General features: G+C 37.3%; 1 protein-coding gene across 2 annotated transcripts in view; it reads right to left on the bottom strand.

Moving 5' to 3' along the window:
* Positions 1–4509: 4509 nt before the first annotated feature.
* The window catches only part of UHRF2 (ubiquitin like with PHD and ring finger domains 2), a 61387-nt gene continuing 40809 nt past the window's right edge, over positions 4510–25087 (bottom strand). Inside the window, exons 8-16 of one of the 2 annotated variants that reach the window (XM_070431641.1) lie at positions 24469–24576; positions 21534–21638; positions 19098–19204; positions 14654–14816; positions 13839–13979; positions 10695–10791; positions 10211–10365; positions 7300–7398; positions 4510–5516 (exon numbers count right to left, since the gene is read on the bottom strand). In XM_070431641.1, the coding sequence (XP_070287742.1) occupies positions 5370–5516; positions 7300–7398; positions 10211–10365; positions 10695–10791; positions 13839–13979; positions 14654–14816; positions 19098–19204; positions 21534–21638; positions 24469–24576 (1122 nt within the window). In that variant the 3' untranslated portion in view covers positions 4510–5369. Of the gene's footprint in view, positions 5517–7299; positions 7399–10210; positions 10366–10694; positions 10792–10858; positions 11215–13838; positions 13980–14653; positions 14817–19097; positions 19205–21533; positions 21639–24468; positions 24577–25087 lie in introns of those variants that run through there. The other variant, XM_070431642.1, reaches the window with a different exon arrangement.

Below are 25087 nucleotides of genomic sequence, written 5' to 3'. Positions count from 1 at the left end.
GCAACCAAGGTACGTGCCCTTGACCGGAATCGAACCCGGGACCCTTCAGTCTGCAGGCCAACGCTCTATCCACTGAGCCAAACCGGTTCGGCTTAATATCTGCATTTTAACATTTATTTTTAATCTCATATGTAAAGGGTTTTAAGAATCCCTGAGAAATAGGGAGGGGAGGAAGATGAGGAATGAAAGCTGGGTTTGAGGCAAGGTGTGCAAATCTTGCTGGGAGTCAAAATGGGGAGGGGGTGTTTGAGCCTAGAGTCAAGATCATTGAGAATAAAATTAGGGTCCAGAGAAGAAGGGGCCCCTGACTCAGGTGGAAGGCTTTGAGGAAAAAGGGGAAAAGGTGTGTGTGAGTGTGTGGGGGGGGTGTCCTTGTGTCAGGAAGGGAGGAAGCATTTGTAAAGGAGGGAGTAGGAATGGAAGTGGGAGAAGATTCAGGTTATGAACAGGAAAAAATGGGAGAGGAGGAGATAAGGGCCTATGGTGGGAATGAGAAAGAATTAAGATGTGAAAGTGGAAGAAAAATGATGGCAGACGAAAGAAGTCGGGGGGGGGGGGGGGACGACAAAGCCAGAGATGGTGGGAAAAGGCTGTTCAGGATGGGATGAGAAGGGGGTCAAGAGCATGAGCAACAAGCCCAGGAGAAGTCTCCCTCAAATCAGGACGAGAGAGATCACAAGAATGGGAAGGGAGATGATTAAAAAGTCAGCCTACGATGGCAAAGGGAAGGGGTAGAGGGCAGGAAGAGGTCCCAAGTTTGAGAGGAGGGCAGGCAAGGGAGAAACAGATCTGGGGTCCAAGTCCTTGAATGAGAAAGAGAACAGGGAGCACCAGACAGTAGAGCAAAGGCCAGGGAGTGGGCTGGCCCGTCAGTAAAGGGGCCGAGGGAGGACCCCATGCACAGGAGGGAAAGGCATGGGAGGGGAGGGTCCTGAGAGAAAAAGAGCCAGGGAGCCTTTTTTGGAAACCAACCAGGCAGAATGACTGACCTGCGGGGACCAAGTGGGAGGGAATGCCAATGCCAGGGGTTAGAATGTCTTGGACGTTGAAAATTAAGTCCACACAGCAGCAAGCCCTGAGGACAGGGCTGGTGGACACTTCCCAAGACCACAGCGGCCGAGGGGCTGGAGGACCCACTTGTGCGTTACTGCGATGCGTGTAGGCGGGCTCCTGACGTGTGATTAATGTGCTTTTCCTTCCTTCTGTTCATGTGTCATTCCAGTGCTGGCTTCACTGAGTCCTTGGTTTCACCTCCCACCACAACTCCTCTAGTCCTCCCAGCCTGGCCAGGCTCTAACTTCCCAACCTTCATCCCTGGAGCTTTTCCCTACTCTCCTCCACACCTTTCATACATACAGCTTCCTGGGGATGGCCGTAAGTCCCCAATATGAAAGTTACAATTCTGGCTGTCAGATCACCCACCCCAAAGTTTGTTTGGAAATGTAGTTAATTTGGAGATGGAGGTTTCTGGTGCATGGAAGTGGCAGGGTTAATTGGTGCCTTTTCCATACAAGAGTGCTGATTGATAGATTATGGCTTAATTGGCTTTATAGGCTAATCTGGGAATCTAGCCATTTCCTCCATATCATTTCCTATAGGAAATATTTGTACAAACAAGACCATTTCATTTTTAACCTACATCAAGTCACAGGTCATGGATGTCATTATTTTACAAATTAACTTCAATGACGCAAGTTGGAGATGGCCTGCAATTCTTCTGAATTCAAAAGAACTGGTGGATGGTAGAAGAAATCAACTCTAAGCTATTTCTTTAATGTGCCAACAGGACTTTTTGGGTGTCTAGACCTCTCTTAAGAGGTTAGGGTTTTCAAAACTGATGCAAGAGAAAGAGAAATTTTAGTGTGCTTTTGATCTGATTGTGCATTGTGCTTTAACATTATCAGTAAGTATGTTTGTATGGTTCGAGTGTGACATTTTAAATTTTCTACAAAAGCACTTCTGAAGATCAGAAAAAAACAAAGCCTTGGTGAGATTTAAGTACTTTAAATAACAGCCAAACTCCCCAAACAGGGTGGAATCCCAGGGCACCAGGAGTGATGTCAGGCATCCTAAAAAAATGCAGACTTCCCGCCCCAACAGTGCTGCCACTGGGAACTTGATCCAGAAGTGTTCCTCTCTGCAGTAGGAGCAGCCAAGGTAGAATTCTATGCAAACAGATTCTTTTTAAAAGACTGGCATAAGGAATGGAAAAAAAAATAACTCACTTCCATTTAATACTTTTTATCCAATGTGAACTTCACAGGAATATGAGTTCCTCAAAATAGAAGAACTAAATGCTTTTATTGGTTAAAAGAAGCTGCTTCAAATGCATTCCAAAAGACAACGAGGAAAATACTTTCTGTGGAAGGAGACAGTTGGGTAGGCTGTTAAATAAACTTGCAAATAGCGAAGGAGTGAGTGTCAGATGTGATGCCAGCCATGTGGGGAGGTACGGGGAGGAGTGTGGCGAGTTAGCGCTACTTCTGTGTTTTGTCAAAAAGAGAGCCTTTCGTCTGGGACAGTGTCTGCCACTCAGAAATGCTGTTAATCTGAAGCCTAATGCCAGGGAGCACGAGGCAGTTCTGGAGGAGTGGCACAGTTAAGCAGGCTCAATACAGTCCTAAAAATTTTTCATTATTTCCCAGAAATCAGTTTCATTTAAGAATGCAGCCCCTTGCCCTAACTGGTTTGGCTCAGTGGATAGAGCATCAGCCTGCAGACTGAAGGGTCCCAGGTTCGATTCCTGTCAAGGGCATGTGCCTTGGTTGTGGGCACATCCCCAGTAGGGGGTGTGCGGGAGGCAGCTGAATGATGTTTCTAATTCTCTATCCCTCTCCCTTCCTCTCTGTAAAAAATCAATCAAAAAAAAAAGAAAAAAAAAAGAATGCAGCCCCTGGTTGTTATAATTAATGAAAATGAGAAGAGTCTCTGAAAGAAATAACGTGCCATACAACAACCATACATTTTTTTTTAGATGAAACTCAGTCGGATTGCACATTAGTTCTCTTTCAAAGTGCCCAAACCTGGTTTTCAAAGGGCAAAAGGATGTAATATAACTAAAAAATAAATAACACAGTGAAGCAGAAAATAACACACAGCATTGAGATTAAATTCTAAGTCTACTGCTGACTGCTTGTGACTTAGGGTGAGTAACTAACTCTGAAACCACTACCTTATCTGTAAAATGGAGATAATACCATTTACTTCACAGGTTGAGAGTAGTAAATGAAATAATGAATGAAAAGATACTGGTAGCATTTCTTTCTTTGTGGAGAAACTGGACAGGTGTGTGAAATATTGCCATCCCTGGTTCAAAGACATGGATACGATGGCGAAACATCCCTCTTTCCCCCATTGAAAAATAGCAACAAAACGAAGCAGGGGGCAGGGGGCAGGGAGCAGGGGGCGTGTGTGGGTCGACCTATGAACCAGGAAGTCACAGTTCAATTCCCAGTCAGGGCACATGCCTGGCTTGTGGGCTTGATCCCCAGTGGGGTGTGTGCAGGAGGCAGCCAATGGATGATTCTTTCTCATTATTCATGTCTGTTTTTAAAAAAATGTTTTTGTTAATCCTTACCTGAGGATATTTTTCCATTGATTTTTTTTTAAAGTTATTTAAAAAACATTTTTATTGATTTCAGAGAGGAAGGGAGAGGAAGAGAGAGAAATATCAATGATGAGAATCAACGATCGGCTGCCTTCTACATGCCCTCTGGGGATCGAACCAGCAACCTGGGCATGTGCCCTGACCGGGAATCAAACCATGATCTCCTAGTTTATAGGCTGACGCTCAACCACTTAGCCACACAGGCTGGGCAGTGCTTAAGATTTTGTATTAGTTCTTGTTACCGAAAATCAAGAGCGAAAAATTGTGAAAAATATCTGTAGCAATACAACTAAAAAAGAACATCACTGAGAACCATCTACAATCTGGCTGAATGGTCATGTGCATGTTATATGCAATAATATTCTAATAACTATGTATAGTATCAGATCGGTAGATTTATCAGTGTGATCACTAGTAAGTTGTATAATGTCTAATCACTGGGTGTACACCTGAAACTAATAATATTGTATGTCAACTGTAACTGAAAAATGACTTAAATTTTTAAAAGACTGTGTAATCTTGGATATTGAATACATGTCATCATACATTCGTCCAAACCCATAGAATGTACAATACCAAGAATGAACCCTAATGTAAACTACGGACTTTGGGTAATAATGACGTGTCAATATAGGTTCATCAATTTTAACAAATGACTGCTCTGGTGGATGATAAAGATAATAGGGGAGGTTGAGGAGGGAGCAAGGGAAATATGAAAAACTTCTGTACCTTCCTCTCAGTTTTGCTGTGAACCTAAAACTACTACAAAAAATAAAATCTCTTTAAAAAAAAATACCTGTATCAATAAAAACGTACAGTGAAATACTCTGGAAATGACTGATTCTTAAACACACACACTATAAGCCAGACAAATGTAAAACAGTGAAGATGAGCTGTTTTGCTGGTCATAAAATATTTATTAAGGTATACTTTAGGGAGCAGTGAATATAAAATTTAGGATCACAATATGAAGCAATTTCAGCCCTCTCAAAAGTCAGCCCAGTCCTCAATGCTCTACAGATGTAAAACCACTGGTGAGACTCAATAAAAGCAGTTTGACTAGTACAGAAGACGCTTTTCATAAACAGTTAGTTACAAGTAGAGCATCCGAATACTTCTTTTAAGTGCAAAACCACACATTACAATGCATTCATATTGTTCTCATTAGTCATTAGTAGTCAACTTGCATAAAACACCAGAAAAAAGCACAATGGAGCTCACAAAATGGGCTAAAAAATGAACTTGTTCTTGTAAAACACACATTGTAATGGAAGATATTAAAAATGTATTTTGCACACTACAGAAGCTGCATTCATTCCAATGATCTCAAATGTCATTTCCTTTTCTGTAAAATCAAATTACATGAACCAGGCACAACTAATATCTGGGAGGCAGTGTGTAGCTAAAATTTCATTTAACTAATTATTCAATGATTTAAAAATTCCCATAAATCTTTTCTGTCCTGAGGTAGTTGCAAAATAAATCATAACTTGGATATCAACTAGAGCTGAGGCTTTAACTTCTACTCATTACAACTAGTTGTTACTGACAGGAACTACCTTTTGATATTTAAAAGACAGTTGAGAAATGGGCCTCTTACTACACACACAAGATGATGGCTATGTAGGAAAAGAGGATTAGCTGCTTCAGAACATGAGAGATATGGTCCACCATTGCTTCCATCCCTACCCACCCCCAACCACTTTAGATTCTTTATTGTCCAAAAAAAGTCACCAGGAGCAACACAGTGGAAGCAGACAGATCATCGTCCTTTGCTGTAGCCAGGGAAGAAAAGGTCGAGTAGAGTCTGCAGGATCTCATTGGGAATCATGATGTAATTCTGGCCAAGATCATGCCGGCAAGCAGGGCAAGAGAAAACTTGAGCCTTAAAGGAACGCTGTAAACAATCCTAAGGTAAAACACAACAAAACAAAAACCCAAAAAATACACCCAATTTCATCTGGTAAAGCATGTAGAAAAGGACTCAAACAATTTATGCTTTTAAATAAGAACTAGAAACTTACTGTTTAGCAAAAAGAAAAACATAAAAGATGAATACCAATAAAGGCCTGAATCTATACTATGAACACTAGTCTAAAGACATGGCTTTAGCTCTACCTCTAGCACAGCAATTTCAACTTCCTTTTTCATCTCATGGCACACATAAACTAATTACTAAAATTCTGCAGCATACCAAAAAATCTACTTTTTGCCAATATGACAACAAAACAAAAAAGACTTTTTAAAAATTTATTTATAGGGGGAAGGGAGGAAAGAGGTAATAGTTAAGTACCTATCCTTATTGCTCCAAAGAGACTTTTTAAAAAATCAGGTGCCTACACTTGTCTAAAGAATTCTGGTACCAAGAATTAACCAATCTGACGCAACCTTATTATGCACATGACCAATAATATGCAAACTCTATTATATAACCTATATGTTATTTATGATTTGAGACAGAGCATTCACACTGGATGGCTATTGTTGTGTTGGCTGTTGGCATTTTTTTATTTTGGTTGTTGTCATTTATTTTATTTGACAATCTAAGGAAAAAGAGGTCAGTGCCCCAACCAAATAGTCAGGTATTGCACTTTTTAAAAATTCTTGCAGCACACCAATTGAAAATCACTGTTCTAGCACATACTGTGAGTTCAGGTAAATGATTTAACTTTTGTATGCTTTAATTTCCTCATCCAGTAAAATGAGGGTGTTAAAGATTATGGTTCTTGCCAAGACCGGTTTGGCTCAGTGGATAGAGCGTCGGCTTGCAGACTGAAAGGTCCCAGGTTCGATTCCGGTCAAGGGCATGTACCTGGGTTGCGGGCACATCCCCAGTGGGAGGTGTGCAGGAGGCAGCTGATCGATGTTTCTCTCTCTCATCGATGTTTCTAACTCTCTATCTCTCTCCCTTCCTCTCTGTAAAAAAATCAATAAAATATATTAAAAAAACAAACAAAAAAAGATTATGGTTCTCACTAGCCTCATCTTCTAGGTTGGATTTTAATCCTGTTCTTTTCTGATAGAGCACTAAAGAAAAAAAACCTCAGGATTCCCCGGCTTAGAACTAATCACTTGACTTATAATGTAATGTGTGTTCCAAAAAGATTTTAAAAAGAACTAAATCTATTATACAGTTAGCCAGCTCAAGGTCAGGGACAAAGTTATATGTGGAAGGTTTATTTCCATTTTACAAAAGAAATTCAAGTTTGGAACTTAGGTCAGGGCACACAACCACCAAGCAGGAGAGCAAGATTCCAACCTTGTTTTTACTATAGCTCAAATCTCCCTTTCACAACCCAATATTCAATTCCTCTGGGCATGCTGCCAGATAGAATCTGTTTTAGATCTCCTTACGCACATGCAACTATTTCAGTTTGCACTAAACTATACAAAACATATAAAAGGTGTAAGAAAAAAAAGCAATGATACCTTTTTCTTTTCTCCATTTCAACCCCTTCCTAACAATGCCAAACATGATAGAATACCTCAACTACATATATTTGATTTGCTATTACTATCTAATTAAAACGCGCACTTACCACTAAGGTGTAATTATAAGTGCTTCTGAATTGGCAAGGTTCTATGATTATTTTGTTTTATAGAAAAATGCTTCTTCACACGGTAAAAGCAGTTTTGGAGGGTAGTGTGCCTTCTGGCCTAATAAGGGAAAACGGGAAAGGGATTCTACTTACTTTACAGACATTGTGGAGGCAATCTGTTGTTACAGGCTGGTAAACTAGCTCTTGGCAGCAGACACACATAAAGGATTGTTCCAATTTTTTCAGAAAATTCTAGATGGTACCCAAAGGGAAGAACAAATAGGTTAGCATTTCATAACATATTAATAAAATTCAAAATGATTTTTTTCAAGTGTCTTGGTTACATTTAATGGTTTTATAGTTAAGAAAAAAATCAAGTAGTGATTGCAATGATTAGCAAACATGCCATAGAAACAGGAAAAAACCCATTTCGTAAGATAATACACATTAGTTTTAAATCTCAGGATTGGGTTGGAAAGGTTGCAAAGTCAAACATATAACATTAAAATATAAATGCCGCCCACCCAAACCTCACGTTCCAAAGATTATTATTTTTCACTGTTAAAAAATATTATGGCTCATGGACACACACAACAGTGTGGTGACTGCAGGGATGGGAGGCTGGGGGTGGTGGAGGTGGAAGAGGGTATATGGGGGATAAATGGCAATGTAAAAAAACAACAACACAACAAAATAAAGAAAAAAAATCACAGACAGCTTGTCTCAAGATCATTATATACATTTTCCAAAAAGCTATATGGTATTCCAGTATATAAAAATGCATTATTTATTCAATCTTTTGCTATAAAACTTGAATATTTAAGCTTAAAAAAAAAAAAAAAGCAGTGAGTAATAATACTCTATAATATCTAAGAGCCCAAAGAATCAACATATTTTCCTGGGACTATCTTCTGTAATGTTTTGCCTCAACCCCAAAATCCCCTATTTCCCTCATGCTAATGTTTACTCAAATTGGGACTAAATTATAAACATCCAATGGGTGTTCTATACTCTTCAAACGATTACTCGTTCCATTCTACCCAAACTTTTTGTTTCTTTTAAACTAGGATAAGCAGTTTTTTGAATAGTCACAAGGATAATTCTCCATTCAGTTATTTTTAGTAGACAGGGAGTATATTTTATACTATTGTAAATAGAAAAGTAATATTTACAAGAATTTCAAGTAAAAATAAAAAATCAAAGATCCCAAAGTATAAGACAAATACCATATGATCTCACTTAGATGTGGAATCTAAACAAACAAACCTAACCTCATAAATATAGAGGACAAATTAGTGGCTGCCAGGGATGAGGTTGGGGGTAAGCCAAATGGGTGAAGAGAGTCAAAAGGTACAAACTTCTAGTTATAAAATAAATAACTCCTAGTGATGTGATATGCAGCATAGTGACTATAAGTTAATAATACTATATTGCATAGCTCAAAGTTACTAAAAAAATAAATCTTAAAAGTTCTCATCACAAGAAAAAAACTCTTGTTAACTATGTATGGAGACAGTTGTTAACTATACTTACTGTAGTGATCATTTTGCAATATATACAAATACCAAATCATTATGTTATATACAATGAAACTAATAAAATGTTTTATGTCAATTATGCCTCAAAAAAAATCAGATGCAATTTCAAAGTTATGTCTTGATACTAACTTATTTATAAACATGGATTATGAACGTCAAGTGAATTACCCACAAAGTATTATGCAATACATTAAAAGAATATACCAGTTCGGGGAGCTGTGGAAAAAACTATAAATTTAGTACCAGGTACCCTCTCCCTGACAAATGCCTTTTTTTAAAGACTGATATTTCCCTGGTACCTCCAGGGTGCCTATAATATGTACTAAAGGTATTTTGAATTGACACAATGTGCTAGGCACTCATTTACATAGCAGTGATAAAAAGGTCAATTCTCTATGCTCACAAAACTTTATATTCTTTTAGGAGAGCAAAATAAAAAAATAAATAAATGAAATTTCAGATAGTAATAACCGAGGAAACAAAGCAAATTAAAGCAACAGGGTAAAGGGTGGCTACTTTAGAAAGGGTAGTCAGCAAAGACATCTCTGAGGAGTGTAATACTATCGCAGAGACAGAATATGAAGGAGCCACAGGAAGATGTAGAAAAGAGAATTTCAGCATGTAAAGGTCTAGTAGCCAGAATGGGCTGAGTGTGTTAAATAACAGACATCAGTGTAGCCAAAGCAAGTTGGGCCTGAGAGAGCAGCAAGAGGAGACTGCGGAAGTAGGTAGAGATGACAGGTCATGTAGGACCTTGGGAAGGTGTTTGGATATAAATGTAGATATTATATGTACATTTATTTAAAAGTCACCATGGCCCTAACCAGTTTGGCTCAGTGGATAGAGCGTTGGTCTGCGGACTCAGGGGTCCCAGGTTCGATTCCAGTCAAGGGCATGTAACTTGGTTGCGGGCATATACCCAGTGGGGAGTGTGCAGGAGGCAGCTGATCGATGTTTCTAACTCTCTACCCCTCTCCCTTCCTCTCTGTAAAGAATCAATAAAATATATCTTTAAAAAAATAAAATGAAATAAAATAAAATAAAATAAAAGTCACCATGGCCAACACCTGATTTTTCCGGCTTAATAAATGTGTTTCTGGATTATCGGAAGAAAATAGGCATGCAAACTGCCCAGGGCAATAAATCAATAACAGTACATAAATGTCCAAAGTAATCACTAGAAGCTACATCGCAATCATCTGACCCAAGCAAGTAAGATTCTACCACAAGAAGGCAGAATGGTTAGGAGCCAGTGGTTCTGGATTGCGAGAGGGATATCCGACTGCCGGTTTAGGCCCGATCCCACAGGGGTCCCAGATTGGAGAGGGTGCAGGCCGGGCTAACACCCCCCTCCCCCGCCATGCACTAATTTGGTGCACCAGACCTCTCGTAAAGTATGTAAGTGTCTAATCACTATGTTGTACACCTGACACTAATATAATATTGTATGTCAACTATACTTAAAAATAAAGTTGAAAAATAAATTAAAGGCATGTAATTATAATTTTAAAAAAATCTTTACATACTGGTCCTTCCACAAGATATGCAAGCACTTCATCCCATAGCTTCTGGTTTTGATGATCTTCTCTGATTAGATGCTGTTGTTCAGGGGTTAGTTGGAAAGCCTCAACTGCTTCTGCTGAATCTGCTTTGAACACCTTGGAGGTACTTTCACAAGCATCTAGATTAATTTAGAAATATATCAGACTTATAAGTGGTTCTAAGCAGAACTATGAAACATTAGTTAACTGGCACCAGTAAAGTTTAGCACAAAGATAACCTGCATAAAGCAGCATCTAACTTCCCCTGGAGTGTAGGATACTGTATTTGCTGCTGTTTTGGTTGTGACACTACCAAAATACAATAAAAGTACCCCCCCACCCCCCACTGCTCTGCCACCACCCCTCTTCACTTTGCTTTTAATTTCTTACAAGTTTTTCAATTTAGTCTCTTAATGTTTCTTTTTATTAGAAACTGTATTAGGATCTATTTTCTGTAATCATTACCTACCATCATCTGGAGCTGGCCTTTTTGAGGTTTCCCCTGCCTTCTTTGACTGTCCTTTAGTCTTCTTCCCTTCCTTATCCGAAGGGTAACCTACTGGATACTGGTGGGGGGAAAAAGTACAATGTAGACTTAAGCTTCACAGAGAAGGGGAATTCTAGGTCCTGGTGAGAAATTTAAAAAGGGAGAGAGGAGGAGTCTATACTTTCCCTAACTGAACAACTTTATATAAAGGAAACAGACATTTAAAAGAAACAAAATTAAAGGACAGAAGACATTAAAATCCCCAATTCAGTGTAAAACCATGTAGTTTTGATTGTTAAGAAATTCCATTTGATAATACAGTGATCTTAGTTTCAGATCCAAAACAGGAGAGAGAAGTTTACAGGAGCTGTGACTAGGTGGCTTAAAAATTTTGAGGAAGAAAGAAAAGTGGAATCTTGATATGAAGATATGTGAAGATCAACCGCAGAGCACAATAGATGGTACTCACATAGATGGGATTACACTAAATTGTGGGGCCAATCTAAAAAACAAAACAAAAATCCACCAAAACATTAAGGGCCAAATTTCTTCTCTCTCAAAATTAGGGAAGGGGGAATAAAAGCTTTTAGAAGACTTCATACCACTAAATCATTGAATTCTTTATCAGCCAAAGGTCAAACTTTAAGAAATAAATTCTACCTATTATGCTTGTATTTTACTGGCTAGGTTTTTTGTTTGTTTGGGACATGCTTTGTGATAACACTCATGTTTAAAGCTCAATATGTTTCAAGCCTCATCAATGATACATTAACTCATCATAGTAGATAGGCTTATATGCTTCCACTCACAGTTTCATGTCTAAACTATTTAAAACATTCTTTGATGAACAATGGATCTGAGAAAGTCTTTTAAAAATACAAAAGATTTTTTGAAATATCAGTTACAAAAAGAATTAGAGTTGACCCTTGAACAGCCCAGGTTTGGTTTGTGTGGGGGCTCACTTATATGTAAATTCTTTTCAATAAATATACTGGAAAATTTTTTGGAGATTTTATTACACAAAATTGTTTTATCTCTAAATAGATATAAATTTCTTTTTCACATTATCTTTTTATGTTTCATCTCTACTGTTAGTAACACATATTGTCTTGTATCATGTAGGACAGTGGTTCTCAACCTTCCTAATGCTGTGACCCTTTAATACAGTTCCTTATGTTGTGGTGACCCCCAACCATAAAATTATTTTCGTTGCTACTTCATAACTGTAATTTTGCTACTGTTATGAACTGTAATGTAAATATCTGATATGCAGGATGTATTTAGGCGACCCCTGTGAAAGGGTCATTCGACCCTCAGGTTGAGAACCGCTGATATAAGACAATACTGATGTAGGTACTGACAGATAATTCATCTTATAAACAGATGATGTAAATCTATAGTATCATTAAATACAGTATTGTAAATGTATTTTCTCTTCTTCAGATTTTTCTTAATAACATTTTCTTTTTTCTAGTTTAATATAGTATACTAGAGGCCTGATGCACGAAAGTCATGCAAGGGGCTTGGCCCTTGCAGCCCTGGCTTTGTCCGGAAGATCACCTGGACAGTCGTTTGGCTGTTTGGCTGTCCGGTCTAATTAGCATATTATGTTTTTATTATTATAGATAATACATATAACAAACAAAATATGTGCTAATAGTCTATGTCAGTGGTCGGCAAACTCATAAGTCAACAGAGCCAAATATCAACAGTACAACGATTGAAATTTATTTTGAGAGCCAAATTTTTTAAACTTAAACTATATAGGTAGGTACATTGTTATTAACTTAATTAGGGTACTCCTAAGCTGGTCTTTGCTAAAAACGTCCTCAATCTGATTGAGGTACGTTCGCTGAGGTCGACCCCTTCCAACTCTCCCATCCACACTCGTCTTCTATACTTATTTCGCCTATCTCCATTTGTTCACCGTCTCTGTGTCCAAACCATCTCAACATACCTTTCTCAATCCTCGACACTACATCTTCTTTCACTCCACAACGTTCCCTGTACGTGCGTGCCCGCACATGGTATTTTGTCAAAGAGCCTCACTCAAGGGGCCAAAGAGCCGCATGTGGCTCGCAAGCCGTGGTTTGCCGACCACTGGCCTATGTTATCAGTAAGGCTTCAAGTCAATTCCAGTAAGGCTTCTGGTCAATAGTAGGTTATTAGTACTTAAATTTTTGTGGAATCAAATGTTATACATGGCTTTTTGACTGAGCAGGGGTTGATGCCCCTAACCCTTATATTGTTCAAGGGTCAACTGTATATTGGCAGTTATTTTAGCAGCTGATGATGAGTCTCACTTAAATAATGAATTCTATGATTTCAAAAAGAAAACAAAAACAGATACAGACTTGCACTAAATGACACACACTCACCTGCCTGGGTGGTCAGACACTTGCCCATAGTTCAGCCCCTACACATGCAGTGTTGGCAGAGCCAGGGAAAATGATAAAGCTGGTAGTCTTTACGGAAAGCACAACAATGGGGAATGATGGCGGATGAACTCAAACCATGCTCTGAAGTCAGTGTCAGGGACAAAGTCTAGGCAGTGCAGGGGGAATGTAGCCATATCATCCACTATGCACACAAAACCAACGAAGTCTTATATGAGTTAACAGCTGACATGGGCAAAGGGGAAAAAAAACATAACACTAAAGGTGGTGACAGGGCAGGGAAGCAGCTTTGAGGGGGAAGAGAGAAAAGGGGTGAGGAAAAGTGAGAAGGGTAGGAAGCAGACCACTCTAACAAGCCACCTCCCCCTTTCCCTTACCAGACACACCCCCTGTGCCATCTAGGATACACATCCCTTCTCATGGCTTCCTATACTTAAAGTTTATGTGTTCCTTTCCCTCAGACTTCAAGTCAATTCCATATTGAATTGGAAATACTTTACTTTCATTGACCAGCCCAACTTTTCCCAAGCACAGTTCTTGGTCTGAGGGCAGTTTGAATCTAGGATGCTACCTTTTACTGCTTTTCCTTCTGTATACTTGCATGATCTCATTCTTACACCTTACCATCACTGATAAACTGCTGTGGGTTATATCCAGTGTTAAGGTATGTCTATAGTAGAGGTGTACATTTTTATGATTATATAAGTAGCCTAGACAAATGTAACCTAACCTGTAAACGTAGGCATAATCTCCTTGACCGTTCTATTCCTTCTGAGGTCCAAGGAGCAGGTTCATCATCATCTCTTCTTAAAAGATAACGCCAAACCAAGAATCCATGGCTTGTTGATTTCTCTGGCCAGTATTTCACCACCTAAATCATAATATTTCAGTACTAGTTTGAGATTTAAAGTAAACTTATTCATAATGTCATCCTATTAGTGATTTAAACTAGCCAAAACTAAATGCAACTTCAAAAGGTACTTCTTTTGCTGTAGTAGCAAATAAAGAATATTCAAATTACTATTGACCTTATTTCTTATTAAGATAGTTCCTTTATAAGTACAGATTGCTATAAATTTGAAATACTAACAAGATTATGATCATTAATAGAATTTTGCATAACGCTAAATAGAAATGGTGACAGTAAATGACTCTATTTGTTTAAACAAAGAATACAACCTATTTAAAAATTATACTGTGCTGCTTGAAAATCGATTACAATTAAACTCATTCTGAAAGCTACATAAGAATCAAGATCTACAATGGCCAAGTTATTTAAATGGTTTTATCATAGAGAATATACTTATAAAAAGCTTAACCCCAAATATAGCTCTGCCCTTATGGTCTTGAAATTAGTCTTAAAAGAAAAGTATCAAAATTAAGGTCACTTTGTGTATCTGCTATATATCCAGAAAAAGTAGAAAGACCAACTAAGATAGTCTACTGTTTCCTCCAGCCCACCCACAGTAGAGTAGTTCCCTGTGGTAACTCTGTCCTAAAAGCCCAGGAAGAATGACTAACAAGAGGTCATGCCAGATAGAGCACCTTATAAATGCCATCATATCTGTTGCCTTCTTCAGGAGCATATTTGCTGATCTTCCTCCCTTTAAAACTGCGTATCACTCTGACTGGCTTACCAGCTCTCCAATTCCGAGATTCTGCTCCAACTTTATCATCCAATGGAGCATCACAGTTTAGGGCCAATGCCCTAAAAAATAAAGCAAAGTCTTTATACCAAGTAATCTTTCTCCAAGTATATAATCACATCAGTAGCTCAATTAAAAGGTGAATTATGCCTTACCTGATGGTTAAGATTCTATGATTCTTTCCATATTATTCCAGATAATAGGATTATGCTTTCCCCCACCAGCAGAGAAGACAAATCAGTTTTCTGATGTCATCCCCAAGCCAGGGGATTGGTTCTCAGATAGCCTGTAGGGTTCTTCTGAAAGTAATAACATCTGTGCCACGTATAATAGAAAACAACTAGAAATACATGGAATTTTCTTTAAATAACGTTTGTTGAGGGAAGGGAAAAGTTGGAAAACTAAAGCAAGTGATTGTTGTAATAGTTATTTTTGATATGGGAGTGAAGTAAATCGCTGAAATAACGTAGAAAGAAACCCAGAAAAATACATTTGTCAGCAAGGTACAAATGACCTCTCTAGCTCCACTTTCCAGACAACAGAGATTCCTTAAAGTTTAGAAAATATTAAGAACAAGTTCAATACGAAAATATCCTTTAAAAACCTCCAGTAAAAAGTTTAAATAAAACTGAAGCATTCAAATGTCTGTGCTAACTCATAATAAAGACGTCTGGCTGCTCAAGATCAGTGCATTTAACTGATGACAAACGAATAAGCAGGAACACTAAGCTGGAAGCAGCACCTGATTTAGCTTAAGCTTCCTAAGTATGCGTACTCCGTAATAATTAATCAGTAAGGTTACTAGATGTTAATCTTTCTTGGGAGAACTTAGTCCAGCCAAAAAAAAGACCAAACTAGAATCTATGTAAAATTAGTATTTTTTTTCTCTAAGACACCTACTTTCTAACTTAGGTGAAAAGAAACCACTGAGAACACATCAGGTCAAAAATACATACACATAGCCTGAATGGCGTGGCTCAGTGGTAGAGTCAACTTATAAACCAGGAGGTCACACATGGTTCAATTCCTAGGTGAGGCCCAGGCCCAGGCTGTGGGTTCTCTCTCATCATTAATGTTTCTATATCTCTCTCCTTCCCCATTCCTCTCTGAAATCAATATATTAAATATATATGTATAAATATACATATGTAAATAAATATATAAATATATATATATTTTTATATACAGAGGGGCCTTGACTTACGAGTTTAATTCGTTTCGTGACGGAGCTCGTAACTCAAATTACTCATATGTCAAATCAAAAAGTGAACGAGTGAAACACGTGATGCTGGGCTGATGTTGTGGCGTTCACTGTGATGCTCGCTGCGCCAACTAGCGGTGGGGTATCTGAAGCTGGCTCGTAACCCGAATTTTAGCTCGCAACTCAAAGCAAAAAATCGGCCGAGAGGCGGCTCGTATCTCGAAAAACTCGTTAGGGGGGACACTAGTAAGTCAAGGCCCCACTGTATTAAAAAAATACATACATATACAATCTGGTGATACAAAATACATGTTCAGGGAGGGTATAGTTCTCTTTATGCAGGCTCAAAAAATAGGTCTGAAGACTAAATGACAATCTACTAAAATAGCATTTTAAAAAAATGTATCTTTATTGTTGAAAGTATTACAGATGTCCTCTTTGTTTTTTTCTACTAAAATATATCTTGAATAAAAATACAAACTAAAACAATATCTTGATCATAGTTATATTGTTAAAGTAAATGAACTTAAGAAAGTGTATCTTAAACAAACAAAAACCACTTTTATAGATATGGCCAAAAAGTTAAAGCTTATTATGTTTTTTATCTTAAAGGGAGATACATTTCCTCTGGGAGGTAGAGGAAAACACAGGCAACGACTCTAGGTATAGTATTACATCTTTATGGACTATCTATCTCAATACACACTTCATCTTCTTAAAGAGCTAACATAAAGATAACTACTATCTTCATGTTAATGAGTGCAATGCTTTGGTGCTCACAGGTTCCTTCAGTCATAATGACTGCCACCACTAGCTGGCATTAACTCACTTCCAGCTTAACTTAAGTGCCAGGCTGTTCAAGTTATTGAAAAGAGTCCAAGACGATGAAACTAGCTAAAACAAGGCTCTTCCATTACTCTATCCACAGCTCAATTGGTTGTCTCTAACTAACCTGACAAAGGATGGCCTGGTTACCTTGCTATCCCTATCCTTTCAGTTTCATAAAGAGCAAGAGTTTAGAAGAAATAGGAACAAACTTCTGAAAAGCAGGTATCAAACTACCTCTTAGCAGAGAAACAAAAATGAATTGGACTATATACTAGTCAGGAAAGAGTATACTGTAGGTCAGAGCTAAAGGCCTTTCACCTAGTTTTCATGCTCACAAAACATACAGGTACCTTTGCCTAAGAGGTCTTCACAATGAATCACAAGGCGTACTCAGAGCTTAATGTATAAATTAACTGAATGGATATTAGAGTTTCTATGATATATCAATCCTAAAGTGTTTTGAGCTAATATTTCATTTTCACTACCTTCCTTTTAAAACATTTTTACTACTTGTCAATCGTTTGGTAACAAGATTATAAACATGGTAAACAGGGTATACTTATTAGATTCTTCAAAAGCTTAAAAGAATCTACTGTGTACATTTCAAGTGCAGGTAGTTATGAAAGAAATCTCATTCAAACAAAATAATCTATCATTACAGGGAAAAATATAATTTTCAGATCTGACAACCTGGAATAGCCTTTTTCAAATTTGAGATACATTTTCATTGACAAAAACACATAAAATCTAACTACTTTTAAGATCACTCCCCCTAAAGAGCTGCTATATTGCTAGAAGACTAGCTAGGGACTGGATTCCTGCCTCAGGAATGTTGCACCAGCAAATCTGATCTGTCTCCTCTGCTGGTTCAGTAAAATAATCCTACTGCCAGAAATAATATAGAAGGAAGACATGAAAATAGAATCTATATAACCTGGTATGCAACAAAGTCTTGAAATCATACTGGTATATTCTTTACTGCACACAGTAATCAGAAATTATGGGTACACTATATAAAACCGAGTAATTTAGACTCAAGAAAGCGAAAAGTACTCACTTTTACTTAACCCACAAAATACCCTTATTAATATAATATAAAAAATTTAAACTTTATGAAATGATGACAAATTATCAGCATGACAAGTTATAATGTAGCTGTTGCTGTATCATGGTTTGGGTTACTAAATTTATTATTACTCATATTAGCATGCACTTATGAAAGAAAACATTTTGAAGTTACTACATTTTCTGTTCCCATGGAAGCTAGAATGTCATTAATATTTCTATAAAATCAAGGACAACACAAGGTGGCTTTTTTGTAATACCTTACAAGCATTTAGTTTAAAAAGAACACTTTTGTCACTAAATAAACATTCTCCTAACATTTAAAGAATCTTATTATAAATCCTAAAAACACCCTGAGTGTAATTCTGATTAAGCTATATGATGTGTTATTTAAGTGCATAAGTATGGCTCCCTGTCCCACATTAGTGTCTCTCCTAAAAAGAACTTTGTCACTTTAAATGTGTGTGTGGGGGGAAAAAAGCGCAAGATAAATCTGTGGCCCTTGCCCTACCCGGTTTGGCTCAGTGGATAGAGCGTTGGCCTGCAGACTGAAGGGTCCCAGGTTCAAGTCTGGTGAAGGGCATGTACCTGGGTTGCAGGCACATCCCTAGCAGGGAGTGTGCAGGAGGCAGCTGATCGATGTTTCTCTCTCATCGAGGTTTCTAACTCTCTATCCTTCTCCCTCTCCCTTCCTCTCTGTAAAAAAAAATCAATAAAATATATTAAAAAAAAAAATCTGTGGCCCTGGCCAGTGTGGCTCAGTTGGTTGGGTGTCAACTCATGCACCAAAGGGCTGCAGGCTCGATCCCAGGTAGAGGGCATGCAGAAGGCATCGATGTTTCTGTCTCTCCCTCTCTAAAAATCAACTTAAAAAGCTTAAAAAAAAGAAAGATAAATCTGTGTTCAGTAGAACATAACTCTGACCTGTGGGGTAGTAGATAAGCCACCTTGTCCTTGATTTTACATAAGTTATATAGTCTTCTTTCTTTCAAAGGATTCAACATGTTTTCAAATGCAAAGTACAGCTATTAAAATTGGAAAATGTCATTTTAAAAATAATAATTTCAAGAAATGTTTGGATTTGAGAACAATTATATAATCAGGTAATGGGATTTTAATTTTAGATCTTTAACTTTCAATGTACGATTCTCCTCTACAGTCTAAGTTATAAACTATAGTCCTATAATCAAACATTTATACAAAGCCCATATTCTAAATAGTCCTTACAAACTCTAACAATAAAGAGTACCTGTTCATGTTTGTTAATGTCTGATCAGCCGATGGTGAACCAATTCTTTTATTACCAGCCAAGTTTTTACCACCACTCCCAGTGTATGTGAATTCATCACCTCGGTCCTGTAGAAGAAGATTTCTTCATCATTAAGACACCTAAACCCAAGTATAATTTCATCAATTCTCATTTCAAAGTCAGAACACTGGTTAGGATGTTGTAAACTGACATGGTCTGCCAAGGTATCTACCAAAATAAGGCCCAATTCAAATGCAATCTTATGTATAGTATACTTTTAAGTATATACTTAATCTAAAAATCTCTTTTTAAAGTTACACACCTCCAAACAGGGCGATTCTCATAATAAATATATATATAAAATAAAATAATCTATAGAACGTTACAAAATTAGCTCTTATGGGTTGGAAATATTATTTCATTTAACTTAGTGTTGTTAAAATAAACTTATCAATATTAGCTTGGAGTACCATTTTAAAAATTCTCCATAACACATTTATTATGTATTTATTATTTATTATACTAGAGGCCCAGTGCATGACATTTGTGCAGTGTGTGTGTGTGTGTGTGTGTGTGTGTGTGTGTGTGTGTCCCTCAGCCTGTCCTGTGCCCCCTTGCAGTCCAGGAGCACTTGGGGGATGTCCGACTGCTGGCTTAGGCCCACTCCCCACGGGCCTAAGCCGTCAGTCAGCAGAGGTGGGAGAGGCTCCTGCCACTACCACTGTTCTCACCAGCTGTGAGTGGTGCTCCCCCTGTGGGAGCGCACTGAACCCCAGGGGGCAGCTCCTGCATTGAGCATCTGCCCCCTGGTGGTCAGTGCATGTCATTGCGACCGGCTGTTCTGCTGTTTGGTCGATTTGCATATTAGCCTTTTATTATATAGGAGGAGGATATTTATGTATTTATTACTTCTGTAGATATGATTTGCCTACAGTAAAAGATCAAAAGATTGGAAATGCTTACAAAATATAACATCTCCAGAGACATCTTAGTTGGCAATCTCTAAGCCTAAATAAATTATTCTTTGCATTATTTAATAAACTTAGAATCAATGGCATAAGACACTTCTTTAGCACTTTTTCTCCACAAATGTTTAATGTTTAACTAGTAAATATATTCAAAAGATGGGAAAACAGGAAGTGATAACACCCATCTAACTTTAACTGGGTACGCATTTTTAGTTTTACAATTACAGGTTTATATGTTTCATATATTTAAGATAAGCTCTGATCCAAATCACAGAACTGTCTGCATCCTTATTATATGCCCAGGACTACATAAATTACTTCATTCAAAAATCAATACTTTCTGACATAAAATTATGCTATTATTTTTTCTATTTTACACCTGGGGAAACTGAAGTTTAGTGGAGTTAAATAATTTGGCCAAGGTCTCACACACAAAGGTCAGAGCCCAGATCAAAAAAACTTATTAATTGCTAAAAACATATGTTGAAGAGATTCCACTTTAGTTGGTTTGTTTTCTTACAGAGTCTTAAAAAAACACACAAAAAACTAAGTGCTGATTTTAATAAGCTATATAACATTCTTTATATTTCTAAAAAATACTTAAAGATATAACTTCAAAATATGCATGTCAACTACCATACAACCCAGCAACTGTACTTCTGAGCATTTATCCCAGAGAATTGGAGACTTAATCAGCAAAACAACAACAAAAACCATACACAAACGTTAGAGTTTTATTCAAAATAAATAACCCAGATGTTCTTCTAGAGGTGAATGGTTAAATAAACTGTGGTACACCTGTATCATGGACTACTACTCAGCAATAAAAAGAATGAAGTATTGATACATGCCATAGTTTGAGAATTATGCTGAGCAAAAAAAGCCATTTCCAAAGGTTACATACTGCATGATTCCACTTATAAAGATTTTTGAAGTGAAAAAATTTTAGAAATGAAGAACAGATTAGTGGATATCAGGGGTTGGGGGAACAGATCTAGTATGTGTATCTATAAAAGGGCAACAAGAGGGATACTTGTGGTAAAAAAAATAATGTTGTATTCTGAATGTATCATGCCAATATCCTGGCTGTGACATTGTTTTATAATTTTGTAAAATGTGCCATTGAGGGAAAATGGGTAAAGAGCACAAAGATATTTATACTATTTCTAATACTACATGTCAATCTACAGTTATCCCAAAATTACAAGTTTAATTTAAAAAATGAGATCTACAGGGAATGTATTCTCACTGCAATAACCAGTTAACTATATATGGTAACTGATTATATATCAAAACAATACAAAGATTAAATACTGTCAATTGATTTACCCTGAACCTGTATAGAACTTCAACATAAATATTACATTAAAAAGACGTAGGATTTGATATACTCTAGACATAACTTCTGTATTTTACTGAATGATCAAAACAGATTCTAAATAAAGTACAAGGTTGTATCATGACTTACTACTTCATCTGCAAATCCACCAGCCAGGACAAGAGAATAAGCTCCATCATTACTTCGACCATGAATTCCACCAACATGGGGCCTATGTACACCTGCTTCACTCACCTATAAAATAAATAGAGTCTCAAAATACCTTTGAACAGTTAATTAACTGTTACATTTACAAAATGCTTTCACATATACCTTTTGACCCCAAAAGCCTCCAATTAAGAACTGCATTGTCACTCAGAGTTCTACTTTTTGCTCAATAATTCCTAAAAGTGCTCAAGCTTAGAATTCTGAGTTTCAAAATAATCATTAAGTAATCTTTTTTTGTCTATTGCTAATAATAGCTCAACTGGGGTAAACAAGAACTTTCTATCAGTGCTACAGATCTCTTCCCTTATTTTTCATTTTCGATTATGCCACTGTTCACTAGCCATGTCAGAAAGGCAGAGGTCATTTTAGCCTCAATCTTCTCCATTATTGTTCAAACCCATTTATTTGGTCACAAATACTGCTGATCTGATCTCCCAAATCTATCTTTTTCTCCTTTCATGGTTAATATTAGTTTGAGTTGTTAATGCTTAAACTAGACCCTGTTTCACGGCCTCCAGTTTTGTTCCTTCAAACCCATTCTACCCACCACAAACAGAATGATCCTTTTAAGAAGAAATCTGCTTAAAATATATTAAATGGTATGATAGTCAGTCTATAGAGTCCAAGTTAAGTATTACACATTGTCCTCTCTCAATCTGACTCCTATCTCCATATCTCCATCTTCTCCTTCATGGAGCCTCTGTGTTTGAACCAAAACTACTCAATGTTATTCAAACATGGTACCCATTTTCTTAGTTTACTCATGCTATTCTACTTCTTCAAAAGCCTACTATTTTTTCCATTTACATTCACATCTGTCTCACTAAACCAAGTCACGTCTTCGTGTAGTTCAAACTCCCTCAGAGAAGCACTATAATTCATCTGCTTAACATACAATTGTTCTTAGCAGAGGAAAAGGAGCTAAAACCCATGCCTGAATAGTGGGCTAGGGAAAGAGGAACATACCAGCCATGAGAAGATGGTATGGGCAACAGAACCTGGAATTAGTCCTTGGAAACACCAGGTACTTCAGAAGATAGGATCACCTGATTCCCAACCTCACCAACCCTGAAGAAAATACATCTATTCTGAATCTTCCCCAATTTCCTAAATGGCAAATTCATCCTTTTAGTTGCTCAGACCAACAACCTCAAAATCATCTTAGACCTTATTAATGGGGCTTTTAGAATTCGGAAATGAATTAGTGACAGGTGCACACACAAAATCAAAGCAAAATAAAAGACAATTAAAAATACAGCCCTGGCCAGTTTGGCTCAGTGGATAGAGCATCGGCCTGTGGACTCAAGGGTTCTGGGTTCCATTCCGGTCAAGGGCACATGCCCAGGTTGCGGGCTTGATCCTCAGTAGAGAGTGTGCAGGAGGCAGCCAATCAATGATTCTCTCTCATCATTGATGTTTCTATCTCTCTCTTCCTCTCTAAAATCAATTGAAATATATTTTTAAAAAATTTAAAATAGCCCTAACCGATTTGGCTCAGTGGATAGAGCGTCAGCCTGCGGCCTGAAGGGTCCCGGGTTCGATTCCGGTCAAGGGCATGTACCTTGGTTACAGGCACATCCCCAGTAGGGGGTGTGCAGGAGGTAGCTGATCAATGTTTCTCTCTCATTGATGTTTCTAACTCTCTATCCCTCTCCCTTCCTCTCTGTAAAAAAAAAGCAATAAAAAAAGTGTTTTTATTGTATTTATATTTTATGATACTGTATTTATTTATAATATTTTTACTGTATTTATATATCCAAAGTCATAATAATATAAACCTTAAATACTGATTTAGCCAAAATTATTTAAAGCACTGCATGGATGGGAGGATAAAGTGTGTTTAACTATTCATTTTCTACAGAAGTTAATAAAACTAATAATATATGAAAACAAAAGCAGTTTAAACACATTATTTAGAAATAAGGTGGTAAATCCAGAAGAAAACAACTAAAATGTTAAAGTGGTTGCCTCTGACAAATAGAAAATGGGAACAAACAAAGGGTGGGTTTTTAAAACATGCCATGTACTAGTATTTAACTTTTCAAGCTATGTATATGTATCACATTATTTTAATTTTAAAATGTTACCACTGTAGACCCTGGCCGGGACCCTCAGTTGGCTAGAGCATCTTCTCAATACGCCAAAGTTGTGGGTTCAATCCCCGGTCAGGGTACAAACAAAAATCAACCAATGAATGTATAATAACAAATCTCTAATCTCTCTCTCAAATCAATACACACACACACACAAAACCACTACTCTTATTTAAAGTTTAATATCCCCTAATTGGAAACTTAAATTTTCTGTAATGATAAAATTAAATTTCTAAACAATAAATCAGTAATAAATAAGGTAAGTAATTTTATCCTGAATTTATGGCAGTTCCTTTGACCAATACCTTAACAATCATTCAGGAGGATAAGCCCCAAAGAAAACACCTAAAGTGAGCCTTTTTGAAGTTCAATGACATTAGATGAGAACTTACCACATACATGACTTAAAGAAAAAAAGTTAACATTTCAAATATTAAACTCTTGGCAAGAAAATTTCTTTAGAAAGCGTACCAATAATGCTAACTAACATCACATAACAGAAGAGTAAAATTAAATGATGAAAAGGCTGAAATTAGGCAGAAATGATAAAATTAGGCTGACTAATTTCATGATGCATGTTTCTCTGTCTGCTAAACTATGGGGAAGAGCCTACCCATTATAACAGAAAACCTTGCATTCTAACAACTGAATACCATATGTTACTACATAGGGTTAGTCTATTTATAATCAACAGGCAGTGATAGTTTTTACAATTTGAACTATATCCAATTTTACCCTTTCCACTAAGCCAATTTTAAATATACCTGAACTCTAAATCTCCAAGTCGATCCAACTGGAATCCCAGGAATAGGTCCATAATGATTAGAAGGAACAATGGTACATTCTTTAGTGCGACCAACACAGGCCATTCCCTACAAGTCACAGAACAGCCATTTGAGAAATCAGTTATGTTAAATCTTAAAGCCCTTAAATCCCATACTTGTGAATATAAACCCAACTATATGATTAACAATATAAAACAATTCATGTTAAGTTCAATGGACAATTATCCTATCTAATAATAGACAAAGATTGAAATTAACCATACCTCTGCTACACTTCCCATTGGCTAATCAGCGAGATATGCAAATTAACCACCAACAAAGATGGCAGCCGGCAGCCACGCAGCTGAAGCGAGCAGGAGGCTTGCTTGCTCCAGTGATGAAGGAAGCCAAGCTTCCTCCCTGCTGCGGCCTGGCTCTGAGCTCCATTCTAAGCAACAAAATTGCAATTATAGAAGCTAAACAAACCCCAGATACCTGCTTTCAGCAGGCCGTGGCCTCGGAGCTGGAGCGGCAACAAAGTTTCAATTATAGAAGGTAAATAAATCCCAGAATAAAAAAAAAAAAAGAAAACACTGGGGGGTAGGGGAGGCCGGGGGAT

The sequence above is a fragment of the Myotis yumanensis genome, unplaced genomic scaffold (assembly GCF_028538775.1).
Source record: "Myotis yumanensis isolate MYYU_CA2020_CCGP unplaced genomic scaffold, mMyoYum1.0.hap1 SCAF_12, whole genome shotgun sequence".
NCBI lineage: Eukaryota > Metazoa > Chordata > Mammalia > Chiroptera > Vespertilionidae > Myotis > Myotis yumanensis.
This window is presented reverse-complemented; position numbering and strand designations above follow the sequence as displayed.